At 39.5% G+C, this 24,325-nt stretch overlaps 1 protein-coding gene across 1 annotated transcript in view; it reads left to right on the top strand.

Moving 5' to 3' along the window:
* The first annotated feature begins 1,326 nt into the window (after positions 1-1,326).
* The window catches only part of Ddx10 (DEAD-box helicase 10), a 162,360-nt gene continuing 139,361 nt past the window's right edge, over positions 1,327-24,325 (top strand). The window contains exons 1-8 of the mRNA XM_055622403.1: positions 1,327-1,595; positions 5,368-5,428; positions 9,262-9,392; positions 10,938-11,096; positions 12,071-12,191; positions 13,183-13,372; positions 19,968-20,094; positions 23,525-23,687. Coding sequence (XP_055478378.1) covers positions 1,410-1,595; positions 5,368-5,428; positions 9,262-9,392; positions 10,938-11,096; positions 12,071-12,191; positions 13,183-13,372; positions 19,968-20,094; positions 23,525-23,687 — 1,138 coding nt within the window. The 5' untranslated portion in view covers positions 1,327-1,409. The remainder of the gene's footprint in view (positions 1,596-5,367; positions 5,429-9,261; positions 9,393-10,937; positions 11,097-12,070; positions 12,192-13,182; positions 13,373-19,967; positions 20,095-23,524; positions 23,688-24,325) is intronic.

Below are 24,325 nucleotides of genomic sequence, written 5' to 3'. Positions count from 1 at the left end.
GAACTAAAAATGGAAGGATTCAGGGATGTTGGCACACACATTTAACCTTAATATCAGGAGGCAGAGGCAAGTGGATCTTTGTGAGTTCAAAGCTAGCCTGGTCTACATAGTGAGACCCTATCTCAAACAAAGCAAAACATAACAAAAACAAACACATTTCAGCACAGCCGGGTATAGTGGCACAGGCCTGTCATCCCAGCACTTCGGGAGGCAGAGCAGAGGAATCTCTGTGAGTTTGAGACCAGTCGGGTCTACAAAGAAGAGTTCCAGGACAGCCAGGGCTATCACACAGAGAAAGCCTGTCTCCAAAAACAAATAAACAAAAAGAATTCCAGCACAAGAAACAGCTGTTTGAAGGCTTTCTTCCTTTCCAGCTGTAAACATGCAATGTTCTAGGACTCTCCTAGAAATCCCAGTTACAGGGAAAGGACATGTACTGAAGCCTTTGGGCAACCCTGGTGGTTCTTGGTTCTATCTTATCAGACTATAATTCCACCAAGGCATCTCCAGTGCTACGACACCCCCTCATCGCTTAGCAGTTTTTTGAGATGAATAAAAAGTCATAGATAGCTAATGTGGAGGCATTAATTGGGAGTTTCCCTTAAGGTGCACACACCCACGCTGGGGTATATCTTATTTTCAAGAAACTTTGGCCCTTGCTCCTGAACGTGCTTTATTCCCGCCCCCACCTCTGTGCCTTTTCTTATTAACATTTCCAAATAGATTTCCAACTGTCCTTCAAACTAGTGAGGTCTGGAATTCTTTTCTTCATTATAGCTTTGAAAATCCCGTTAGAGGTTGAGTCAAAATCCCTAAAAAATTATGGAGACTCCTTAGGCTTCTGAGGGTGACTGTGGAGCTGTATCTCCATTTCCCTCACCGATGACAGACATCGGAGCATTCCCTTCACTCAGCTGCAAGATCGAGTAACGTGAAGCAAAACACGTCATTTTATTGGAAATTATCTTTTATAAGCCTGCAAACCTGAGATTTAGGAAAACAAACAGCGACAGGGAATAAAGTAAGGCGAAAGTTTTTGAAAACTTAAAAAAAAAAAAATGCAAACTTCAGCTAGGTGCAGTGGCGCACACCTGTGATCCTCTAAGTTCGAGGGCAGAACGCCCGCCCCTCGCTCGCTCTTCCAGCAGAGCACGCCCCGTTCCTCTGAGCACGCGTCCCTGCAGCCTTGAGGTCGCTCCGCCCCGCGGAAGTCTGATCACCAATCATCTCCCGCGCCTTGATGTCGTCATTAGCGTGTGCCCACTCTTCCAAAGCTGGGGGGCGGGCCCCGGGCCTTGCGCATGCGCCTCTGCGCCCTCTCCGCACGCCGCTTTCGGGGCTTCAGTGCGGTGCTTAGGGCCGGAGGTGTTTGGCGTCGGGGGGCGGCGTGGGTCCTGGCAGCCGCCGCCATGGGCAAGACGGTTGATTCGCTGGGTCAGGGAACCCGACCCGACCCGGTGCGGAGCTTCAATCGCTGGAAGAAAAAACACAGCCACCGGCAGCACCAGAAGAAGGAGCGGAGGAAGCAATTGAAGAAGCCGGAATGGCAGGTCGAGCGCGAGGGCATCAGCCGCCTCATGCAGAACTACGAGAAGGTCAGGCGGGCTCTAGGGAGCGAGGGACATCGGGGAAGGGTGGTGCGGGAAAGGCGGTGGACTCGGCTAGGGAGGCCTCACAAGTGTTCTTCTGCGTGTCGCTCGCTACCCAGGTCTGGCTCTTCTGCCTGCCACAGTTCTGGAAAAGTGATAGAAAAGCAGTGATCCTCCGAGTAGGGACGCTTAGTGCAGCCGTGCTTGCGGAACGGAGCCGTCGTGGTCGTGACAGCTGTAGCGGGTGGTGAGAGTGCTTGCCCAGCGTGCAGGAAGCCCTGGGTTCAGACTCCAGCTCCACAGAAACGGGGCACGTACTGAGCACTAGGGAGGTGGAGGCAGGGGGATCAGAGGTACAGAGTCATCCACAGCTTTATATAGCACGTTTGAGGCCAGCCGAAGATACATGAAACTCTGTCTCAAAAATGAAATAAGAGAACGAGATCTGGAATGATACAAGAAAGTGCTGTTGTTCTTGGGGGACTGTTTAAAATAATACAGAAATGTTTAGGATGTTAGAAATAACATGTTTTAAAAAAGTATTCTTCACGTGTTTTATGTTCTTTGTTCCTTTCTGAGGTATGGGCCTTAACAGTCCATTTTACGGATGAGAACAATAGAGTTTGGAGAGAATAAGAAACTTGTCCTAATTTCTCACATCTGGTAGTTGAGCTGGAACCCTGACCTGTGTCTATTTCCAAAGCGTTCCGCTTTTTAAGCTGCGTCCCTTAGCACCATCTTCTGTTCTGTGCCTCGTATTTTCTTCATATTTTTCACCAGGAATCAGTTCAGAGAAGCTGGAATGTGCCGGTCTGTAACCTGTCATCCCCACCTCACAGCCAGTAGCCTCATAGTTAACACTTTGAAGAGTCAACCTCTCTTCCTACTTTCCCCACACAACGTGTATTTTTCAGCATTCATCTACCGTACTTACCCTTTCAATGAATGCTTTCTTTCTAGTATAGGTACTTAACAGGAGTTAAAGTCATTACTTGTTAACTTGTAGCTTAAACAACAACACTGAGGTAAACTTTAGAGATAATGATTTGATTATCATTTTGCTTACCAGTTGTGTAAGCACTATTTTTTTTTTTACACTATTCCTCTCCCCTCCCCTTTGTCTTTAACAGACTTAGTAATAGTACCTGCCTTGTAAGTTGTGAGGAATTAGTAAGATAAGTGTGGAAAATATTAGTCACAATGCCTGTCACATAGAAAGAATCAATTAAAGAAGAGGCCAGTGAAAACAAATTGCTTTTGGACTGTGACTAGAATTGCTTGAACAGTGTAGCTTTAGTCTGTGCTTGGTTTACTCCTGTGCATCTGTGATTCCTTATTTTGCTCTATCCAGAACTTTTCTGAGTTCAATACCTTATTTCTGCATACACTGAAAGTCTACACATTGTGTTACAGGATACTATTTAAGGCTAGAAGTCATAATCTCTACTATACCTCAGTCTTCCTAAGTTTGTAATCTAGTTTTCTGTTGTCATTGTAACACATTGCTGTAGGCTTCTGGTTTAAAAGCTTATTTTTCGTATATACACCTGGAGTCCAGAGTGTGACATCACTTTCATTGGAAAAAAAAAAATCAGGCTGTCAGCAAGGCTATTCATGCTATGTTGACTGGCTCGGTGAATGTCTTTCTCCTCATCCAGCTTGAGGCTGCTAATCCTTCATTTGTGACAGGCTGGGTTGTAGGAGAATGTATGTATGGGAGGATTTGTATATTGAGAATATGTGTGTGTGCGTGTGCGTGTGTGTGTGTGTATGTGTAATGTGTGTTTTGGGAAAAAGTGCTTGTGTGGGAGGCAGAATACATTTGTATGTACTTGTGTGGAGGAGGGGGCTGTGTGAGAAACTTGTGGATGGAGGAGTATGTGTATGTGGGACCAGGAGTGTTGGGATATGTCAGGGGAGTTATATGTATGTGAAAGAAAGGAGGGAGTGTGTCTTGACGGTACAGGGGAGAGGTTGGTATGTGGGCATGGGAGCGGAGTGTATGTGTGCATTTGTGATAGAGAGTGATGTAGAATTGGGGATTGAGGCTTATTGAGGGTATAGAGACATTTGTTTTAGTTCAGCAACGGTTTTCCCTGTTCCTTAATGGTCAAATTTTTGGCAACCCAGATTTATTTAGATTGATCAGCTTTGCTATATAGAAATACTGCTTTCTACAAATTTTTTAAATCAAAATTTGATGTGGTGATTGGAAGCAGATTGCTTTTTCTCTTGATTAAAGTAGATGAAGCATTCTGTGGCATTTTTATTCTTATTCCAGGCATTAAAATTTATGAGAAACAGGTGTTATCAGATAGGGATGGAGGCAGTTGTGAGGGGAGAGAGGGAAAAACTATAAGGGGATGGTTGGATGATAAGCCATTTTATTCTGCCCTCTTGTACCCACCAGTGTTGAAATCCTTAAACGTTTGCTCACTGTTTCTGAAGGACACAGATTTTAGAGGGATTTGAGAACTCTGGAGACTGAGTGGTGGGAATACCATCATTGTCTCTGTTTCTAGGAAAAGGACAAAGAGAGGAGTGTTGCTTTGTACAGCCCAGGACCACCTCCTGTTTCAGGTGTCAAGAGCTCCTTTGACTATAATCTAGAGTAGGGTTGACAAAGTCCTGCATAGTTAATACCAGGCTTTTTGGGGCATAAAACTTGTCACAACCATGTAGATAACGTATAAATGACTGGCTGTAGCTGTTTTTCACCAAAACTGTTATCAGAATCAGGTAGCAAATAGGATTTGACCAGTAGGCATCAGCTAAATTAAAACTTCCTATTTCTTCCTTGTAATAGCATGTGCATAGCTATGTACTGGAATGGTTGGCAGTGGTGTGTGAAAACACTTCCATTTTTTTTTTTTTTTTTCAGTTGAATCTCTAGGAAGGTGTACTGTACCTTGTGCTCTGAAAGCTCTGTTGCCTGTGCTTTGTGTGGTAGAGACTGCAGAGCTGGCTGGCTGCTTCTTTTCTTCTGTATTAGTTACTTTTCTCCTTGTTATGTCCAAAAATACCAGACAAGAAGCACCTTAAGGAAGGAAGGGTTTGTTCTGACTGTAATGAGGTACAGCCTGCTGAGGCAGAAAAGACCCACTGGACATGTTGTATGTAGAGTGAAGAAGCAGCTAAAATTGAATATTGGTATTCATCTAAGTGTCTCCTTTTCATTCAGTGTGGACTCCCAGCCCAACTTAATGAGGGAAGGATTTATTTCGGCCTATAGTGTGAGAGGATCCAGGCTATCCTGGCAGGGAGAAGATGGCAGCAGGAGTGTGAGCTGGCTGACCATGTTTTGTCAACAGATAGAAAAGAGATAAATGCTGGTGCTGCCTGTATTTAGTGCAGGTTTTCCCACTTTAATAACCGCAGCTTAGACACCTCATCATAGATATGCCTAAAAATTTGTTTCCTGGTGATTCTGTATTTTTTCAAGTTGACAGTATTAGCCAGCACACCTTCCTCCTTTGGGTATTCTGTATCCTGTGAAAGCAGCTCATTAGTTATAGTTATAACTTTAATACTTCAGGTTTGAGGAAGGAGGACCACTTCTTAAGTCTTGTTTGGAAGAGTATCTGACAATTGAGATTCCTCCATGGGACATCATTTTATTTGAATAAATGGCTTTTATTTAGAAGTGATGGTTTGCCTGTAGTTCTGTTATAAAGCATGAGCTAGGCAGGACAATGTAGGGGGGAGGGGCATTATATTTTGAAACTAATCTAGCATTTCTTATCTGACATTTCCTTTTTACAATCTTTTTTTTTCCCAGATAAATGTAAATGAAATTACAAGATTTTCAGATTTCCCTTTGTCCAAAAAAACATTGAAAGGTAGGTATATATGTCATTAAATTTATTTATTTATTTATTTATTGCAGTTTATTCACTTTGTATTCGCCTGTAGTTCCCCACTTGTCTTCTCTCAGTCCCATCCACCCTCCCGGTAAGCCCCTTTCTTAGTCCACTGGTAGGGGAGGTCCTCCTCCCCTTCTATCTGACCCTAGCCTATCATGTCTCATCAGGGCTGGCAGTATCATCTTCTTTTGTGGCCTGGTAAGGCTGCACCCCGCAGGGAGAGATGATCAAAGAGCCAGCCACTGAGTTCATGTCAGAGGCAGCCCCTGATCCCCTTACTAGCGAACCCACTTGGAAACTGAGCTGCCATGGGCTACATCTGTACAGGGGTTTTAGGTCCTCTTCATGTATGGTCCTTGGTTACAGTATAAGTCTCTGAAGGTCCTCCCTCTGCCCAGGTTTTTTGGCTCTGTTGGTCTCCTTGTGGAGCTCCTGTCCCTTCCAGGTCTTTCTATCTCCCCTTCTTCCGTAAGGTTTCCTGCACTCTTCCCAAAGTTTGACTATGAGTCTCAGCATCTCCTTCCATACCGTGATGGGGAGAGCCTTTCAGACACTCCCAGAAGGTTCCTGTCTTATTCCCTTGCCACGGACCGGCCCAGTCAGGCTCCTGGCGTCCTCTAGAGAACAAGGCTTTGGACAGGAAGACACGGATTCGGCAAATTGACAGACAGAGACCAGTGAGGCTTTGGAATCTGCTGCACTTTACTGAAATCAAGCTAGTATTTTTATAATGATTTCACAAAAGGCACCTTAAAATTGGCATACTTCCCAGAACATTTAGACTTTTACCAAGAATACAAAGTTTACATTTTAACTCAAAATGTAGTCAAACATAAAGCAGTACCCACAAGAAATCTTGGCCTAAAAACTTTTTGATCAGAGCAAACAAAGAAAAAGAAACCTCAAATGTAGTTTTATTATTGCTGACCAGTGAAGAGGAAAGTCAGGAGCTAAGTCAGATGCCTGCCAAAATCTTTCTCTATATCAAAATCTAATTGCACCTTTGTTAACCATCCTCCCCTATGTCCTGCTAAAGATTTATAATCTTCCCTAGAAACAAGGCACTGAAGGGAGGGGAAACTCCCGCCAGCTGCACCTCTCATGCTACTTTTTTTTAAAGAAGGAACCCATTATTTTTTCACTGTTCTTAATGCCTATTAATAATAAATCTAATTCATTACTTTTCTTAAACTTATTTCTTTTACATATTATTTTTATTAAAGCTTTTAATAATCTACTAGTAATAAATTTCTTTATAGAATTAGTTGTGCTGTTTCAGGAGTCACAGAGAAAGATCAAAGAATTCAAAATTCCATTCCCAAGACTGCGCCCGAAAAGCACAGAAATCTCAGAATACGTCTCTTTGCCAGGCGGGATGAGTCTGCCAGGGACCTCCAGGGAGTGAATTTCCGAAGAAAGCGTGTCTCCCGCCCTGTAGCACAGTCTATTGACATGCTACTTTGGCGACACTGGAGTGGGTGTAGCATTCCCTGTCTTCTACTTCCGATGTTTAGCGGAAGCCTATACATGTCATTTTTAGGACAGATTGTTAGATTTATTCATGTCTTTTCAAGTTTTTAAAGAAATACACATGCATGTTCATGTATATACTTGCCTGTATATATGTGCCTGTGTGTGGAGGTCAGATGACAGCCCTAGGTATTGTCTTCAGGAAAAGTGTTCATCTTTTCATCTCATTTATTTATTCATTCATTCATTCATTTATCTATCTATCTATCTATCTATCTATCTATCTATCTATCTATCTATCTATTTGCTTGCTTGATTTTTGAGACTGTTTCTCTGTATAGCCTGGCTGTCCTGGACTAAATGTGTAGACCAGGCTGAACTTGAACTCACAGAGATGTGCTTGCCTCTGCTTCCGTGAGTGCTAGGATTACACGTGTGTGCCACCACGCCTGGCTATGTTGATTTCTTTTAAGGTAGGGTTTCTCATTGACCTGGAGCTCACTAATTAAGTAAGATTGGCTGGCCAGTTAGCCCCAGGAATCTTCCTGTTCTTATTTCCTAGTCTAGGTTGAAGAGCACATTCCACCATATGTGGCAGCTTTTTGTAGGTTTTGGGGATCAAACTCAAGTCCTCATACACTTTACTGATTGAGCTATCTCTCTACCCATATCTTTTTTTTTTTTAAGAGAAGATAGTTCAGAGAAATGTTAGCCTGAAAAAAAAATTAAAATAAAAAGCTTCTTTGACATTTTTGACATCATGAAATACCATAAATACAAAGGTAGCTTTTTTGAAACATGGTTTTGTTATGTAGTCCAGGGTAGCCTTGAACTTACTTCATGGTTCAGACTATCCTTAAACTCCGCAGTCCTCCCATCAGGCGGGAACCATCACACCCACCTCTAAAATATGAATTTTAACCATTTTTTTATTTCTTATTCCTCAGGCCGGGTTAAATATTTAGGACCATGAATCTGAAAAATTTGAATGAAACGTTATGATTCTATTAGTTAAACGGGAGAACGAACATAAGTATGTTACCTTTTGTGTTACTTTTGTGGGATAGCCGTAACAAAACAGCAGTCTTAAGCAATAGAAATTTTCTTAGGATGGATGGCTAGAAGTCAAGGCTAAGGAGTGGTTCCAGGACTTTAAGCAACGGGTCTGTGGTAGGTCTGCCATCTTGACTTGCTGATGGCCTCTTTTTTGTAGTATCTTTTTTTTCCTTTTTTGTTAAAATTATGTATGTTTATGGTATATGGCAGTATAACTTGAAATATGTATATTAATCAAGCTTATTAATATACTTATCTTTTCTTCATGATAATAAATCTTAATATCTACTCAGCAATTTTCATGCATAAAAGCATAAATTACAATTTACTATAGTTAGTGTGATATGGTGATACACAATATATCTGTTTTTGCTTTTGAGATAGGCCTCATGTATTCCAGACTGGCCTCAGTACTGCTATTGCTATGTAATTACGGGTGACCTTGAACTTCTGATCTTCCTATCTCTACATCCTAACTCATGGTATTATAGGCATGTACCAGGGATTAAACTCTGGGATTTATCCATCTTAGTAAATGCCCTAATGACTGAGCTATCTCCAACCTATAATATATGTCCCCAGCCCACAATATAGCTCTTGAACTTATTCCAGCCTGTTTACCTTTGTGTTCTTTGAGTAATAGTTTTCTATTTCCTCGCTCCACAGTTTTTGGTAACAAACTTTTTTTTGTTTTGTTTTTAGGATCTATACACTTGAGATCATCTGGTGTCTTTCTGGGCCTGGCTGGTTTCATTTAACATAATTCATTCTAGATTTATCCATGTTGTCACCATTCTCCATATTGTCTAAGTCCTCAAATAAGCCTCTATCTTGAACACTAGAACAATTAGTTTATGATTATTACTGGAATGTATGTGTTGGACTGGGTTGAGTGCCACAGTGATCATGTGGAAGCCTGAGAACAATTTTGTGAAGTCAGTCCTCTTCTTTCATTGGTTCCTTGGATCAAACCCAGGTCATCAGGCAAGCACTTCACATGATGAACCATCTCTCTGACCTATTGCCCTGTTGCCTGCAGTGTTGAAAACCTGGAGTTAAAAAGTTTTTAGTTTTCAGGAGATAGGCCTCAGTGACTGTGGGTTTGGAGGTCTAGACTATGAGCTTCCAGACTTTCAAAATTAAGTGAACTGTTCTTTGCCTGTTTAGGGAAGAACAGAAACACTTCCAATCATCTGTTTGTGATAGGGACACAATCCTGGACATGATCCCGTAGGATCATCCTTTAGGAATTTTCTTAAGTATCCTTCTCTCCACACTGCCAGGTTTGCAAGAAGCCCAGTACCGCTTGGTAACAGAGATACAGAAGCAGACCATAGGGTTGGCTCTGCAAGGTAAGGATGTGCTTGGAGCTGCCAAAACTGGATCCGGCAAGACTTTGGCTTTTCTTGTTCCAGTAAGTACATCTATTTTGGATCAGAGCCTCTATTATGTAATTTTGTAAGGTTCTCTACCTACAAGGAAACAAATAGTTGTGTGGACAGTTGTTGGAGTTCCTGGCAGACAGGAGCCACATCTACCTTGTTCTTTTCCTGCTCTCAGCCTTAGCGCCTGTCGCAGTGCCTTGTCCATGGAAGGCACTCAGTCACTTATTACTTTGAATGACCGTTCTGCACTGTGAAGGAGGTGGATTCCATTGTGTTAGTTTACAATGGTCATGTTCTGTCTTTGTCCTTGGCTTATTTCATTTGATACAATTCCCAGGAGACCCGATGGGCAAAGCCGTTTCTGCTTTGACCTTTGCAAGCCTGTCAGTGGTTTTTTATATTTGTCACCTGGCTAGGGTAAGGCTGAAATAAATTCATGTTGTGAGAATTCTTTCCCAAGGAGATGTAAACAACTATCTACTCCCACCTTATAGGCACCACCAAGAAAGCAAGGTATGATTCCACTGAAGTCCAGCTTTGGAAGCCAGTAAGCTTACTGGGCTTGCTTATAAGCAGGAGTGAGGCGTTACTTCAATAGGATGGCCGACTCCAAAGTATAACACCCTGGAAAGTCATCCCAGCATGACTGTGACATGCCCATAGCTGCACCGACAGCACTCTTTTAGGTGGCCCATGATGTCTGGATTCTCTAGCACCTCTCGATACACCGAGGCCACATACAGTCAGGGAAGAAGATCTATAGATGACTAGAAGGTTCAGGAGGGAGTGACCAGAATCTCAGGTGAAGGTCCAGTGAACATTCCACTCTGCAATAAAGGATAACAACAGGCTCAGTCTCAGGGGTCTCTTGGCAGTAGTTAGAGCAGTTCTGATGAAGATGACACTGTTACGCATGGAAGGTAGTATTCTGCTATGGGTGACTGAGGGGGATTTGGGCATTTGTTGAGAATTTTCTGCAACACTGGTAGCTGTCTGGCCTTTATAGTGGTAGAGTAGTAGAACTGCTTATGAATTAACTTTCATCTCAGTTGCTCAGTTGGCTTCCTGATTTGATTCCTTCAAAAACAACTGGCCCTGGGAGAAAGAAAGTCATAATTTGTTTCAGATGCCTCAAAGCTGGTTTTCTCTTAGATTCTAGTTGGTGTTCTTCTTATTTCTTCTTCTTCTTATTATGGCACTGTCTTTCTACATATGGGGAATTCAATCACTGTAAAACCATAGCAGCTATACAGATTATAATGTGTTTTTTGTTTAGAAAATAATTTTCTTCCCTGTTTCAGTGATTGGTGGAGTACATATGCCCTCTGCAATAGCTGGTCTTCTGATTGCTTGACTCTGACATCAAATAAGTTGCCTTAGGGCTTCTCTTTTCCCTGAATTGGGATTGGATGCTTCTGTTAGTTAGAAGAAAACATCTCTTTCAAATTGGATAAAACTTGTGAGATAAATGACTTTTGCTTATGGAGTATTTGGTTTGGAGGAAAAGGTTGAAATGAGTCAAAATGCAGACTTTTCTAAGTGATTACGGAATACAATTTTTTCTTGTCCTCAAGGTGTTGGAAGCCTTATACCGCCTACAGTGGACCTCAACAGATGGCCTGGGAGTTCTGATAATTTCACCTACTCGAGAACTGGCCTATCAGACGTTTGAGGTTCTACGCAAAGTGGGGAAGAATCATGATTTTTCAGCTGGTCTCATCATTGGTGGAAAGGTTTGTCCTTATCTGTTCTTTCCTTCAGCATCACTGCAGATGACATGGGGAAAGGAGATGGAGGACTCATGTAAATGGATTGGCCTTTTGGATAGGGCCTTAGTGTGATCAGTGTCATGCAGATAGGTCCAGAAAGTCCGTTCTTGTCAGCATTTAGTTGACGAGGCTTTCAGATAGTTGTATAGGCTAACTAGAGCAAACCTGTTTGTCTCCTTCCATGTTTTGGGAAGGAGAATATAACAGTATGTGGACCTAGTACCTTTTATTAGGATGTCTAAGAAGCTGACATTGCTTTGTCAATACCACATGAAAGGAAGGTAATTTGAAGAATGTTTATTTAGATCATGGTAAAATGTGGTCAGCTTTTGTTGACTTTTTAGTACATTTGAGATGGTTGTATCTGTATGTTCACCTTGGGGCTGTGAGGATAAATAGTTCTTGAATTTCTGTTCAAATGAACACAAGGAAGAGGTAGCACAAACCCTACTTATGTACCTGTTACTTGTCTTTAGCATGTAATGGCATCTGGTGGTTCTTGTCTTAAGGTGAAAACTTATGCATTGTAAACTGTGATGTGCTTACTGAAGCCCCGCTCCTAATAAAATGTGGGAAGTTGTATGGGAAAGCCTGTTCAGTGCCCCTAGTGCTGACCAAAGTGTGGGAGTAATTCCAGCTTTTAAGACATTTTTACTGACTTACTAGGAAATCAAGTCTAGGTGCAGTAATTTGTTAGTTTTTCTTAGCCTCAGAATCCCGGGGATGATGAAGGGATCTAGAAGAATTCTAAGCTTAAGTCTTTACTGAGGACTTTGATTTAGCTCGGAAATGTGGGTGTGCTACAGAAGGGAGAAGTGATATTTATTTCTAAGTATCTAAACTACTCTGATGAAATTCCTTGTGCAAATGGCTTTTAATAGTTGTATACAGGCTGCTCTGACGTATGTGTGTGTAATCAAAGAAATGACTACTTGCAGGATCTGAAACACGAAGCTGAGAGGATCAACAACATAAATATACTAGTTTGCACACCAGGTCGACTTCTGCAACACATGGATGAAACAATATGTTTTCATGCCACCAATCTTCAGATGTTAGGTGAGTCTTACAATCTTTGGTAAAACAAAATACCAACCAACCAATAAACAAACACATTTACAAGTTCTCCCAAAACCAAGCTCATTACTGAGAAAGCCCTTCTGAGATTTAATGGTGGAAATGCCATGTTAGATAACATGATGAAAACAATCTGAGAAATACTTTATACTTGTAGTTTGGCCTTTGGGCTCTAAAAAATATTTTTCTTCTTTAATTGAAAGGGAAATTGTATGGACTCTTAATGTATTTAACTAGGCACTTGAGTAGTAGGTACTGGCAGTTTTTTCTGTTTTCTTTTTGGTGTGTGTGTGTGTGGTGTATCTGTAATCATACCTTTGTGGGTGTGAATGGAGATTGATGTCAGGAGTCTATTGCTTTCCACTTCATTTATTGGGGCAGGGTCTTTTGATGAACATGGAGTATACCGGATTGGCAAATACCACTGCCCAGGTTGCCAGGGGATCCCTTCTCTCCTGGATGAGATCTGGAATCTAGTCCTTGTGCTTAATCCACTGAGCCATCCACCCAGTCACATGTCATCTGTTATAAAACCTTTTTTTCACATGGAGAGGCTACTTCTTGGATATTTTAATAGCTTTTCATTTTTGAATGTTTCTGTACTTACAGAAAAGTTGCAGTGGTAGGGTTTCTGTATTGCCTCTTAACTAGTTGCCCCTACTTTTAAACTTGCTTTACTATGATTGATTTGTCATTAGTAAGATTAACAATGTACTGTGTAAATTTAACACTAGGTTGTATTTCCTTGTTTAGATTTTATCAATTTTCCACTATATTATTACTTTTTTTTTGGATTATGATTCTGAGATTTGAACCCAGTGCCTTGCACATGCTAGGCAATTTTGCTAACATTGAACTGTATCCTTCCTCAGCATCTTTTTATGCTTTAGGATTCCAAGTAGTGTACTAAATTGTATTTAGCTTAATGTATTCTTTAAATAGTATAGAGCAACTTGCATTTTTGTTTTTTTAGTTCTTGACGAAGCAGATAGGATCTTGGATATGGGCTTTGCTGATACCATGAATGCTATTATTGAAAATCTTCCCAAGAAACGCCAGACTTTACTTTTCTCAGCCACACAGACCAAATCTGTGAAGGACCTTGCGCGCTTGAGTTTGAAAGACCCTGAGTACGTTTGGGTTCATGAAAAAGCAAAATACAGGTAGGAACTTTTTCTCTCTAAACCATCTTTTTAGTTCAGAGATTGATATTCTAAGTTTTTATTTTGTGTGGAAAATGCTTTTTGTTATTAGATAAACAGAACATACTACTTATCTATTAAAATTATTCAAATTCTGCATACATGTTTAACTGTGAATCTTTTAACTTAATGTTTCTGAAAATGTGGTATGGAGAACAAACATTTTTGATAAGATATTAATAAGGTCTTTTACCATTTACCAATGACTCCCACAATAAATGAGGGAGAGAGGATGATAATAGCAATACTGAGTCAAACACTGCTCTTGACAGGATTTCTCAGGATCTTGAGTGTTTCTGTGACATTGTGCCTGTAAAGTAGTAGATAGATGTAGTGTGTTAAATCTTTAAACTAAGTGCAGAGTCACAGTGTAATGCGTAGGTACTATACCAAATGTACTAATATTTACCAAAATGTTTTTCTGTTTAAATTGTTCCAGTTACTGTTAGTTTATTTAGATTTAATAAATGTAGACTGTTTTATATATGTTTATGTGACAGTAAAGAGTGTATGTTTGTGGGATACAAATAGTTGGTAGAATTGTGTTTTAAATTGTATTTGATACCTGATATGAGTCATTATAGACTATAGACACAATTGACTTTCTAGAGATGTATTTAACATTGACCATAAGTTGGATACTGTAAAGATATCAGTTGGTGTTCAATCCATTCTTACTTCGTCTTAAAAGTTTTTCTGTTTTCTTTTTTTTTTTTTCCAAGAGACAGGGTTTTTTTGTGTAGCCCTGGCTGTCCTAGAACTCGCTCTGTAGAACAGGATGGCCTCAATCTCAAGTGGCCTGTGCCCTGCCTGCCTCTGCCTCCCTGAATGCTGGGATTAAAGGCGTGAGCCACCACTCCTGGTTTATAACGATTTTCAGGGAAACAGCTGCCTTTGGCTATAGCAGATTTGTCATGTTTTTCAGTGACTATAGGTTAAATTATGTGGTGTAGTAGGAAAAAAATTTCAAATTTTAGTTAATGCTGCTGAGCTTCTTCTTGTGTACATTCTTATTGTAATACACACTACATAGTATTGTATCTCTAATTAATGTTAGACAGTAATCCTTAAAACATGTTTTATCTGCTGGTTATGGAGTCCAGGACAGCTAAGAGTACACAAAGAACCCTGTCTCAGGGGGAAAAAAGTGTTTTATTTATACTGTTTGACCTTAGTATCTACGTTAGCACTAACTCTATGGGTCATCCAGACTTTCTTTTGGTTAATGTTTCAGTAATTATTGTTTCGCTGTCCTTCTACTCTGTTACCCCTCCCCACCTGTGTGTGCTTCCAGGTGGCATCTACTGTACTGCCAGGCCTTGCTGACATGCTTTGAAGCTGTAATGTGACACTACCATTATCTCTGCTCCTTCTGTAGCTTCCTACAGAAACTGCGTTTTGCTTGTCAGTGTCACACACTTTTCCTCTGTATAATTTGGGAGCTGGCATATACCCTGTTAGGGTAAGTTGAAAAGTTTAGGTCTGGCTTTTCTTTCTTGGAGGTCTCAGGGCTAAAATGCTGATCTTGGGGCTTTGTATGTATCTTGTGTTCAGCAAATGCTTTGGGTGGAAAATGAGATTAATATGGGGCCTGCTATATATATATTTTTTTCTTTCTTTTTTTTTTTTTTCTTTAGTAAATTAAGTCTTGGCTGTCTTGGTTGCTTTCTGGGTACCTTCAGTCTTTTCAAAAAAGTTTTTGTTTTGTATTAAATCTAGCTAGTGTTCTGGATCAAAAGGCTAAACTCATACATGTGGTTCCTTTATGGTAGGAACCAACTTTAAAATTTTATAATTTTGGCAGCTGATGATTAGCTCCATTATTATTTTTTTAAATAATTTTTTATTTTTAAATAATTTTATACATTCACTTGTATCCCAGCCGTAGCCCACTCCCTCTTTCCCTCCCAATCCTCTCCTCCCTCCCTCATCTCCTTCTTGCCCCCTTCCGAGTCCACTGAGAGGGGGTGTCCTCCTCTCCTTCCGTCTGGCCCTAGCTTATCAGGTATCTTCAGAATGTTTGCAACGTCCTTATCTGTGGCCTAGTAAGGCTGCTCCTCCCTCAGTGGGGAGGGGAAGCTCATGAGTTCATGTCAGAAACAATTCTTGTCCCCCTTACTAGGGAACTACTTGGATACTGAGCTACCGTGGGCTATGTCTGAGCAAGGGTTGTAGGTTATATCCATGCATGGTCCTTGGTTGGATAAACAGTCTCATAGAAGACCCCTTTGCTCAGATATATTTGTCCCCTCTAGGATATACTAATTCCTCCTTCCTTCATATGATTCCCTACACTCTGCTGAAGGTTTGGTTATAGGTCTCAGCATCTGTTTTGATACACTGCTAGGTAGAGTCTTTCAGGTGCCTTCTGTGGTAGGCTACTGTCCTGTTACTTGTTTTCTCCTATAGCTCCATTATTTCATTAGGATTTGCAGTATTATGGTATTCTATCTCTGTCATTTCTTGGCTGGAATATTTTATATCCACCCACGGTCCTGTAAACCATGTTAGGCTGAGGAACAGTTCTTAGAGGAAAGTGAGACTAATGAGTATGTGCTTTATTCTCTTAGGTTGAGTTGGTCACTTATTTAACACTTTCTGAAGGTGACTAGTTTTTTTTTTTTTTCTTTTATACTAAGACTCAGGTTAATGATAACTGACACACTAATGATTTTTAGCATATAGATGTTGGTATAATGTTCTTTTGGAATGTATACACTTTACTCTTGTTCATTTAAATGCTGATTTCTCTCCCCAGCTCTCTGGTTTCAATCCTGACATTGCATTGTGATACTTATTCTAAGCATCACCTGTCTCAACTTTGTGTAAACATGGCAAAATAAAGCAACTAGCCATAGTGTTGAGCAAGGGAAAGGAAGCAGGAAGAGAGGGAGGAGCCAGAGAACAGAGGAGAGTGGGAGGCAGAGAGAGTGGGAGAACAGAGGCAGGAGAGAGATCTTGGAAGGACATGGAGAGATGGACTGGACCTAATATATCATTAAAAGCAAGTATAATGTGGGAAATCTGAATGGGAGGAAACTATGAGGGTTTGGAGGTTTAGGATGGAGTAACTAATGCCCCACATTGTGCTCTAGGTTAATTAAATAAATCCTAGTCTCTGTGTGGTGATTTGGTTATATAGCTGTTTAGGACTAACAGCGGCTTTACCAGAAGATAAATCAATAGTAAATATTAATCATCATCTACAACATATAGATTTAAACCATTTTTATATCTTTCATACAGCAGAAATTATTTTATTTAATATTTTCTCTGGAGTTGTCCCATGCTTGTCTTAGAATGTGATGTTCAGGCTGTTTCCTGAGTTCATGTGACATGTCTGCCTGTAGTCCTTGGACTCATTGTCACAGTTGGCAGGGAAATGAACTGCAAGAGGCAAGAAGGAAAAGTCGGTTTAGCCTAACTTGGTTGATGTTGGTTCAAACTTCTAGAGAGTCTGACACCAGGTGGTTTTTTGTAAGCATATCGAAGCACAGTACAGTTTTGGAATACAGCGTCTTGGGGTACTACAATCCCTGGTGCATAAGGAAGCATGATTACAGTGAAACTCAACGCAGAGCACATGTGACCACGAAGCTGGGTTCTGTTGCCTAAGGGCCTAGGGTTTGGTGCAGTCTCTGGAGACAGTGTGGTAGTCAGCAGGCTATAAAGTGTGTGTGACATCTCCCCTAAGGATGGATTCTATTGACTGAGAAACAAAGCCAAAAAATAAAGGTGTAGGGAGGAAGAGTCTGGGATAAACGTTCTGAGGGTGAGGTCTGGCTCTACAGTTAGCAGGGATCACCAGGTCATCCAGCGTCCACTCTCAGCCTTCTGGGTGGGAAACAGAAACCCATTTCCTGCTTTGAGGAGACAACTCTGTGTGATTAACATTCCTGGTTTCCCTAGTGATCTGTGGGCACAAAGACCTTGTGCTCCCAACAGAGTTCTAAGATCACTTTGACTCTACATATTTCCTCCTCTTCATCTACATATATGCATGTGCACATATTTCTGTTTGTGTGTGTACACACGTGTGTAGACACATGGATGTCAGGGTTTGCATGTGGAAGTCAGAGGACAATCTTGGTTTTACTTTGTGTGAAACACAGGCCTTTTATTGTTTTTTGGTGTGTGTACCAGGCTAGTTGACTTGCAAGCTTCTGAGAATTCTTTGCCTCTGGTTTCCATCTTTTAGGGATACTAGGGTTATATGCAACTATTTTCTTCCATCCTTTGGCTTTTCTTTTCTTTCTATTAACATAATACGCTCTTGTGGTTATTTGGGTTCTGGGGATTTGAACTCATGTTCTCATGCTTGGACAGTGAGTGCTTTTAATCATTGAGCCATCTCCCACTCCATTAAACTCAGTTAAATTTCTCTTTGACCTTTTTGACAAAGGAGTCTTTTGTGAAATAATTATTTTGGTCCTAAGTAAGCACGATTATTTTGACTTTGACAAGATAGCTTTAGGAAAACGTGTATTATTCAATAGGCAATTTGGGCTTTTTCAGTGATGTTTGAATGTTTTAAAATTTTTAGTACTGAGGATTGCACCCAGCGCCTTGTGTGTGCTCTGCAGGTGTTCTTCCAGTGAGCTACATCCCTAGTCCTGAGAACTTGTTAGTGCTGGAATTGCTTTATTATCTGTGTATAGCACATTTTGTCCATTCACTTACAGAACATTTTGGCTACTTCCAATTTGTAGTGATTGGGAATAAACTTGCTAAACATCGGGGTGCAGAGTGTGTGTGTATGTGTTGTACTGATTTTTCATTTCTTTTATGTAAATGCCAAGGAGTATGGTTGCTAGACTAGATGACAAGAATGTTTCGGGAAGGAAACTATCTTCAAAGGTGATGCTTTTTCTCACAATCTGACACTGGAGGCTCTGAAGTGTGTAGTGGAATGTACAGTGGTATCTTGTCTTAGATCCTCATAAGCAGCATGTGAGGCATCTAGTGTGCTTAGCTGATGAGGGACATCTTTTATGTTCATTTTGGATCTGAACATTGCTTTTGGACAGGTAACTGTTAAGAGCTTTATTTTTTCCCTCCAAATTGGGGGATATGTATTTTCGTAAGTGTTCTTTGTGTTTTATGAAGAACAGTTCTCTATTGAATGTTTAGTTGCAAATATTTTATTTTATTCTTTGGCTTTTCTTTTCCTTTTCTTAACATAAGAGTTTATCATGAATTAGAAAATTTAAATTTCATTAAATTATATTTTACCATTTCTCTCTTTTGGTATCTGAGTATTTGACTTTCAGTTTTTGGATCATCTGCTTCTTTTCCTTAGAACAATGTGGACACACTTGGTTGTACAACATTCATATGTAGTGCCTGTTCCCACAGGTACCATGCTATCCTATTCTGCTACTTGCTTTTTTACTTAATGATAGATTGCAGAGGTTACTCCACAATGGCACATGAATATAGTTTACTTTTTTTTTTTTTTCGAGACAAGGTTTCTCTGTGTAGCCTTTACTGCCCTGAACTTGCTTTATAGACCAGGCTGGCCTCGAACTCACAGAGACTCATCTGCCTCTGCCTCCCTGAGTGCTAGGAGTATAGGAATGTGCCACCTTACCTGGCTATTTTACAGTTTTTCATAGTTGTATAATACCTTATAGTGTGGATATTTAATAACTTATTCTATAAGTTTCTTAGTAATAGACATTTGGGTTGATTTTTTTTTTTAACTTTTTTGTTCTAAATGCCATATGCCTTTTATTAATTTGGAATAAAATAAGAAGAAGTTTTACAAGATTAACTCCATATATACTTTTCAAATATGTAACAAATTGAGACTTTTACAATAAATTCTTTAAAAATTTTGTTTATTCATGGTTTCGTATACATACATATAATATAGTTGTCATATTTTCATTACCCTTACTTATTCCCTGTTTCCTCCCATTGAACCTCTTCTCCCTACCAAGTTCCCCTCCTCCTGTCATGTCTACAGTAAGCCCTTTATAACTTTTATCTGTGTGCTTAGCATGTGTGAGTGACTCCCTTTCATAGTCATTTCTCCGTACTTTGTGTATTAACGCATCTTAATGTTGGATGCATTTGAAGTAAATTGGCAGTAACTATATATTTCTCATAAATGCTTCTGCATACATGATCATTAATGTGAGTTCAATATTTATACATTTTTTTCTTTGTAAAACTTTCCAGGAAATGTGCAGATGTTTAGTCTAAATTGCTGAGATGAATGTTTGTATTTCTCTTATCCCATACGCCAGTAAAAGTTGTAGACATTAGCCATTAGCTTAGCAAAGTTGTCCGTGCTGCTTTCTCCAGATGGTCATCACCTTTCTTTGTTTGACTCTTGATCTTGTACCATTATGTGTGTATGTTTTCATACAATCTCTAAAGGATTTAGACTATAGTTAGCCATGATGAACCTCTTTCAATGAGGACAATAGAGAAAAAACTGTGTGACAGAAATCAGGAGAGTAAACCACTGATAAATTTCATTTTTTTAGTGTTGATTTCAAAGCAGCAATATGACGTTGTTAAAATAATTTGTTTTTCTTGATTCTACAAGCACCCCTGCTACACTGGAACAGAACTATATAGTTTGTGAGCTGCACCAAAAAATAAGTGTGCTGTTTTCCTTTTTGAGAAGCCACCTAAAGAAGAAGAGTATTGTGTTTTTCTCCAGTTGCAAAGAGGTATTGACTCTTAATTGTTCCTTTTGAATGTGTTTGCTTGGACCACTGTCCCTGAGCTGTCAGATTTCAGTTAGACAAGTCATTCCTTAGTGCTGTGTGGTGCTAGGAGACAGAGTTATAAAGATTGTTTTTGTTGGAGAAGAAATCATGACTGAGACTCAAAGCCCAGTGAAGGCAGGAACTTTGTTTTTTTCTTCAGTACAGTTGTAGATGCTAGTGATTCTGAGAACATAATATTCACCATTAAAAGTTTTGGTAGAATGGACTAGCTGGCTAAGTTGGGGCTTTTGATGCAGTTCTTCTTCCCTCCAGAAGTATGGAACTAAATATTCCTTTTTTTTTTTTCTATGCCTCAAATTTTTGTTCATGTTCATCTCTTTTTGATATGTTTGCCCTGCATACCTTTATCTTGATTTTGGGTAAATAGTTGGTGCTTTTCAAGGCAAATTTAAATTGTTATACATGAAAGTCCTTTTAGGATCACTTGTTCCTAAAAAAAATTTCTGTGATATTTTGTCTATATCCTTATTTAGTTAACCAATAAATAATTGGTGAATACTAGCCCTGTCCTAGGAATAAGGATTCAGAGAAATAGAAGGATATTTGTTTCTTCCTTTAAGGAGAAGAGATCATGCTTGGTTTATACCCTGCTCTCTCTGTATATTTAAGATTCCTGATGATAGACACACAATTAACCCTAGACTTAACCGCCTTTGCAGTAGCTTAGCGTGTTAAGAATGCAGGGGCATGTCTCTAACTTGTGGGAAGGTAAGAGATGGTTTGTTTCTGTTGTCTACAGAAGCCTATAATTTTCTGTGTTAAGAATGATTTCAGGTATTCTTAAGATCTATTTCAGAGTTTTATACCTCTTAGGGAAGAGTTGGGTTTGTTAAAAGAGAATAAGGAGTAATGTACAGAAATGTTTTTATTCCGACAGAGCTTTTCTTCTTGCCACAGTAATTAGTCGTCTGTTTGCCTTTCAGTGTGTTAATCAGACTTCACCAGGGACAGAATGCCTGACAGATTTACTTTAAGGGCAGAATTACTGTAGCTTATCTTTCAGAGTTCTCAGCCTGTCATGGAGCTATGTGTATGACTGAGCAGAGCAGCTTGTGTCATGGTAGCCAGGGAACAGAGAGAGAAGGCTTGCTGTAGATGCCCCCACATTCAGCCTCCTACCTCTTAGCTAATCCTCTCTGGAAAACCTTCATAGATATATCCAATGGGTGTACTTTATTCATCTTCTCCCGGCGATGAAGTTGATAATCAAGACCCACTATCAGAGTGACCAGTCCTGTGTGTTCTAGGCTCTGCCTTCATCTGCGCAGTGCCTTTGCTATAGCAAATGCCCCTTTGTCTTTCCCATTTTCCCCCTCTCTTCCTTTTGTTGATAATTGCCCACACTAAGAATGAAAAACAAACCCAGTGTTCCTGCTTTTCTCTGTTCTTCACAACAGTGCCTTCTAAAGACTTACTTTTACTAGTTGAATCACTTTCTTTACATTGTTCTCTTCTTAACCCTCAATTCAGCCAGCTCTTAAAGGATGCAGCTCTCCAGTTAGTGCTCAGTTACCTGTTCTTATCTCACTTGCCCTATCAGAAGCACTCCCTCACACTTAAAATTTTTACTTTATACCCATTATCCTGTCTTTATTCTCTCTTGCTGACTGTTCTAACTACATATGTTGGTTTTTTTCCTGTTTGGCTGCTGGAATTTTGAGTACTTCTGATCTCTCTCCTCTGCTCCCTTTTCTTAGTATGTTTGTGGGTAACCTCATGGTTTTGAATGCAGTTGAATGCTGTCACTGCCAAAAACACAACTTAAGTCCTGACTTCTTTTCTGAGCTTTTTTCTTTTGACGACGGAGAATATCCAGTTGTATGCAGAGACCTCTCAAATAAGAATACTTTAACAGTTTCTGTCCCCAGATCTGCTTTCTCCAATTTTTCTCCATTTTTGTAATCTTTAATTTCTGTCTTTTTATCCGTAACTGATGCTATTGGTAATTTGTTAGCTTTGTAGCATCTTGTCATCTCCCGTGCTCCAGTACAGTTTGGACTGTGCTCAACTTTCTGTTAGCCCCCTGCTTGGTCTCCCCATTCTTAGACTTCTACTTTGTAGCTAGTGTGGTTTTTGGAAAGTGGCCACTAGAACTTGTCATTGATTTGTCTAAACCCCTAATTCCAGGCTTAGGCTTTACCTCAGCTGGATTGTTAAAGAGCAGGAAGTGAAGTCCAGTCTTGATTCAAGAGAGTCAGATTGCAGGAAGTTTTCTTGCATTTAACTTAATTTTCCTAAAATGAATTTGCCTCGGTGCATCTGGCCTGCAGATTCATTTTACCATCTCTCTTTTCATGGTGGCCTCTCTGTGTATCTTTACAATAAAAAGGCATGAATCCTTTATTCCTGATTTTACTGGGATAATGTGCTGGAATCAGAGCTTCCCTGGCTCTAGAGTGTTAAAGAACATAGAAGTAATAATAAAACTGCAGAAGTTGGTCCAAAAAGGAAGGCGACACATAATTCCTTTCAGAAGTAATGCAGTTTATGTGTTTAGGGGTAGACCTGTCTTCTAATATAGAGGTCTATTTTTAAAGAAATTATGTAAAATTTTTTTAAAAAAAAATATATGTTAGAAATGTTGAATTCTGCCTCCATCAAACAGTATTCAGTTAGGAGTAAGTACATAATAAAGAGAAATAAACCTAAAGCAGTTAACTCCGTTAGCCTATATATTGAAATATTTTATAATAAAATTTTATTTATATCATAAGTTATTTATTAAATCCTATTTTTTTGGGAAGGGGGATCAGCTAAGTGTTAACGTGATAAATTCTCAGCCGGAGTAGAAAGTTAACACAACTGTTGTTATAGGAAATTAAATGTACAACTTAAGAGCATTTTGCTGCAGAAGTTTATGAATTAAAATGTGATTAATGAAAAACTTTCAAGTTTAAAACCTGTGAGGTCTCTGTGAGGTCAAGAGCTAGAAATGAAAATTGCGGGAGGAAGGAAACAGATCTTTCTTCTGTCAAGTGTTCTTTACATCTCTCATACATCTCTTTACATCTCTCATAGCTTTCCTATTTAGAAGCTTCTGGATATTTATATTACAAAACTGTTTATTTTAAATTCAGTTTTATAGAGGTTATATTCTTACAGCTATTCAAAATTGGAAAAAATTTAGGAGACATAAATGTAAGAATAATTTTTTCAAATTTTATTTATATTATTTTTTAAATTTTTTTGAGGTTTCAAAGATTATTATTTGAGATTTAAACATTTTTTAAAAGTCAAAATTCTTTTAGAAAATATATGAGCAAGGATGTTGCAAGACCTTAATCTAGATATATTTCTTTAAAAAGGACCACACAGCTGGTAAAATTTATACCTTACCCTGAGGACTAACTTACCTTGTGCTTGTGCCCAGGTTCAGTATCTATTCCGGGTGTTCTGCCGGCTGCGCCCAGGAATCTCTATCCTTGCTCTCCATGGCCGGCAGCAGCAGATGAGAAGAATGGAAGTCTACAACGAATTTGTCCGAAAAAGGGCTGCAGTACTTTTTGCTACTGATATTGCAGCCAGGGGACTGGGTAAGTAAACTTCCTGGAGTGTCATGACTGTGGTCATAGGAAATATATTTACCTAATGGTGTTTTTCTGAAAAATCTCCGAATCTCAAACCTTGTGAGAGAAAAATTAGAAAATTAGTAAGTTGATAAACGTGACAGATCATGGTGAAATACCGTGTAGTATTTGCGTCGCCTGTGAGCATGGTTATTATTTCATGATAATTAAATTATAATCCTAGGAGCCTCCACAGTCATCAAAGGAAGATAAAAGGATTAAAAGTTTACAGATAAGAAAATTTCTTACAGTTTTAAAAACTGAAATTATACTGTATTTAACAAGAAAAATTAGTGAAATCCATTTTTTGACCAATCATTCTGATTTTTAAAGTCACTATATTTAGCATTTTAATTTTATTTTCAAAAAGGCACTGTGGTGACATGACATATACCTTGAAGCTTTGTGGGCCTGTGTGAGGTGGAGGTGTTTAGAGAACTAGTAACCTGAATTTTAACCTGAATTTTTCAATCACTTTATCATGTGTAATTAATTATAGTTTATTTTAAGCATACGTAAACAGTAGGTAAAAATATTACCCTCCTTTCTTTTGAGATGATCTCACTGTGTAGTTACTAGCTAGTCTATGACTTGCTTTGTAGACT

Source organism: Psammomys obesus, unplaced genomic scaffold, assembly GCF_907164565.1.
Source record: "Psammomys obesus unplaced genomic scaffold, mPsaObe1.curated_primary_1811, whole genome shotgun sequence".
In the NCBI taxonomy this organism is placed as follows: domain Eukaryota; kingdom Metazoa; phylum Chordata; class Mammalia; order Rodentia; family Muridae; genus Psammomys; species Psammomys obesus.
The sequence above is the reverse complement of the archived record's forward strand: the minus strand, read 5'-3'. Positions and strand labels throughout refer to the sequence as shown.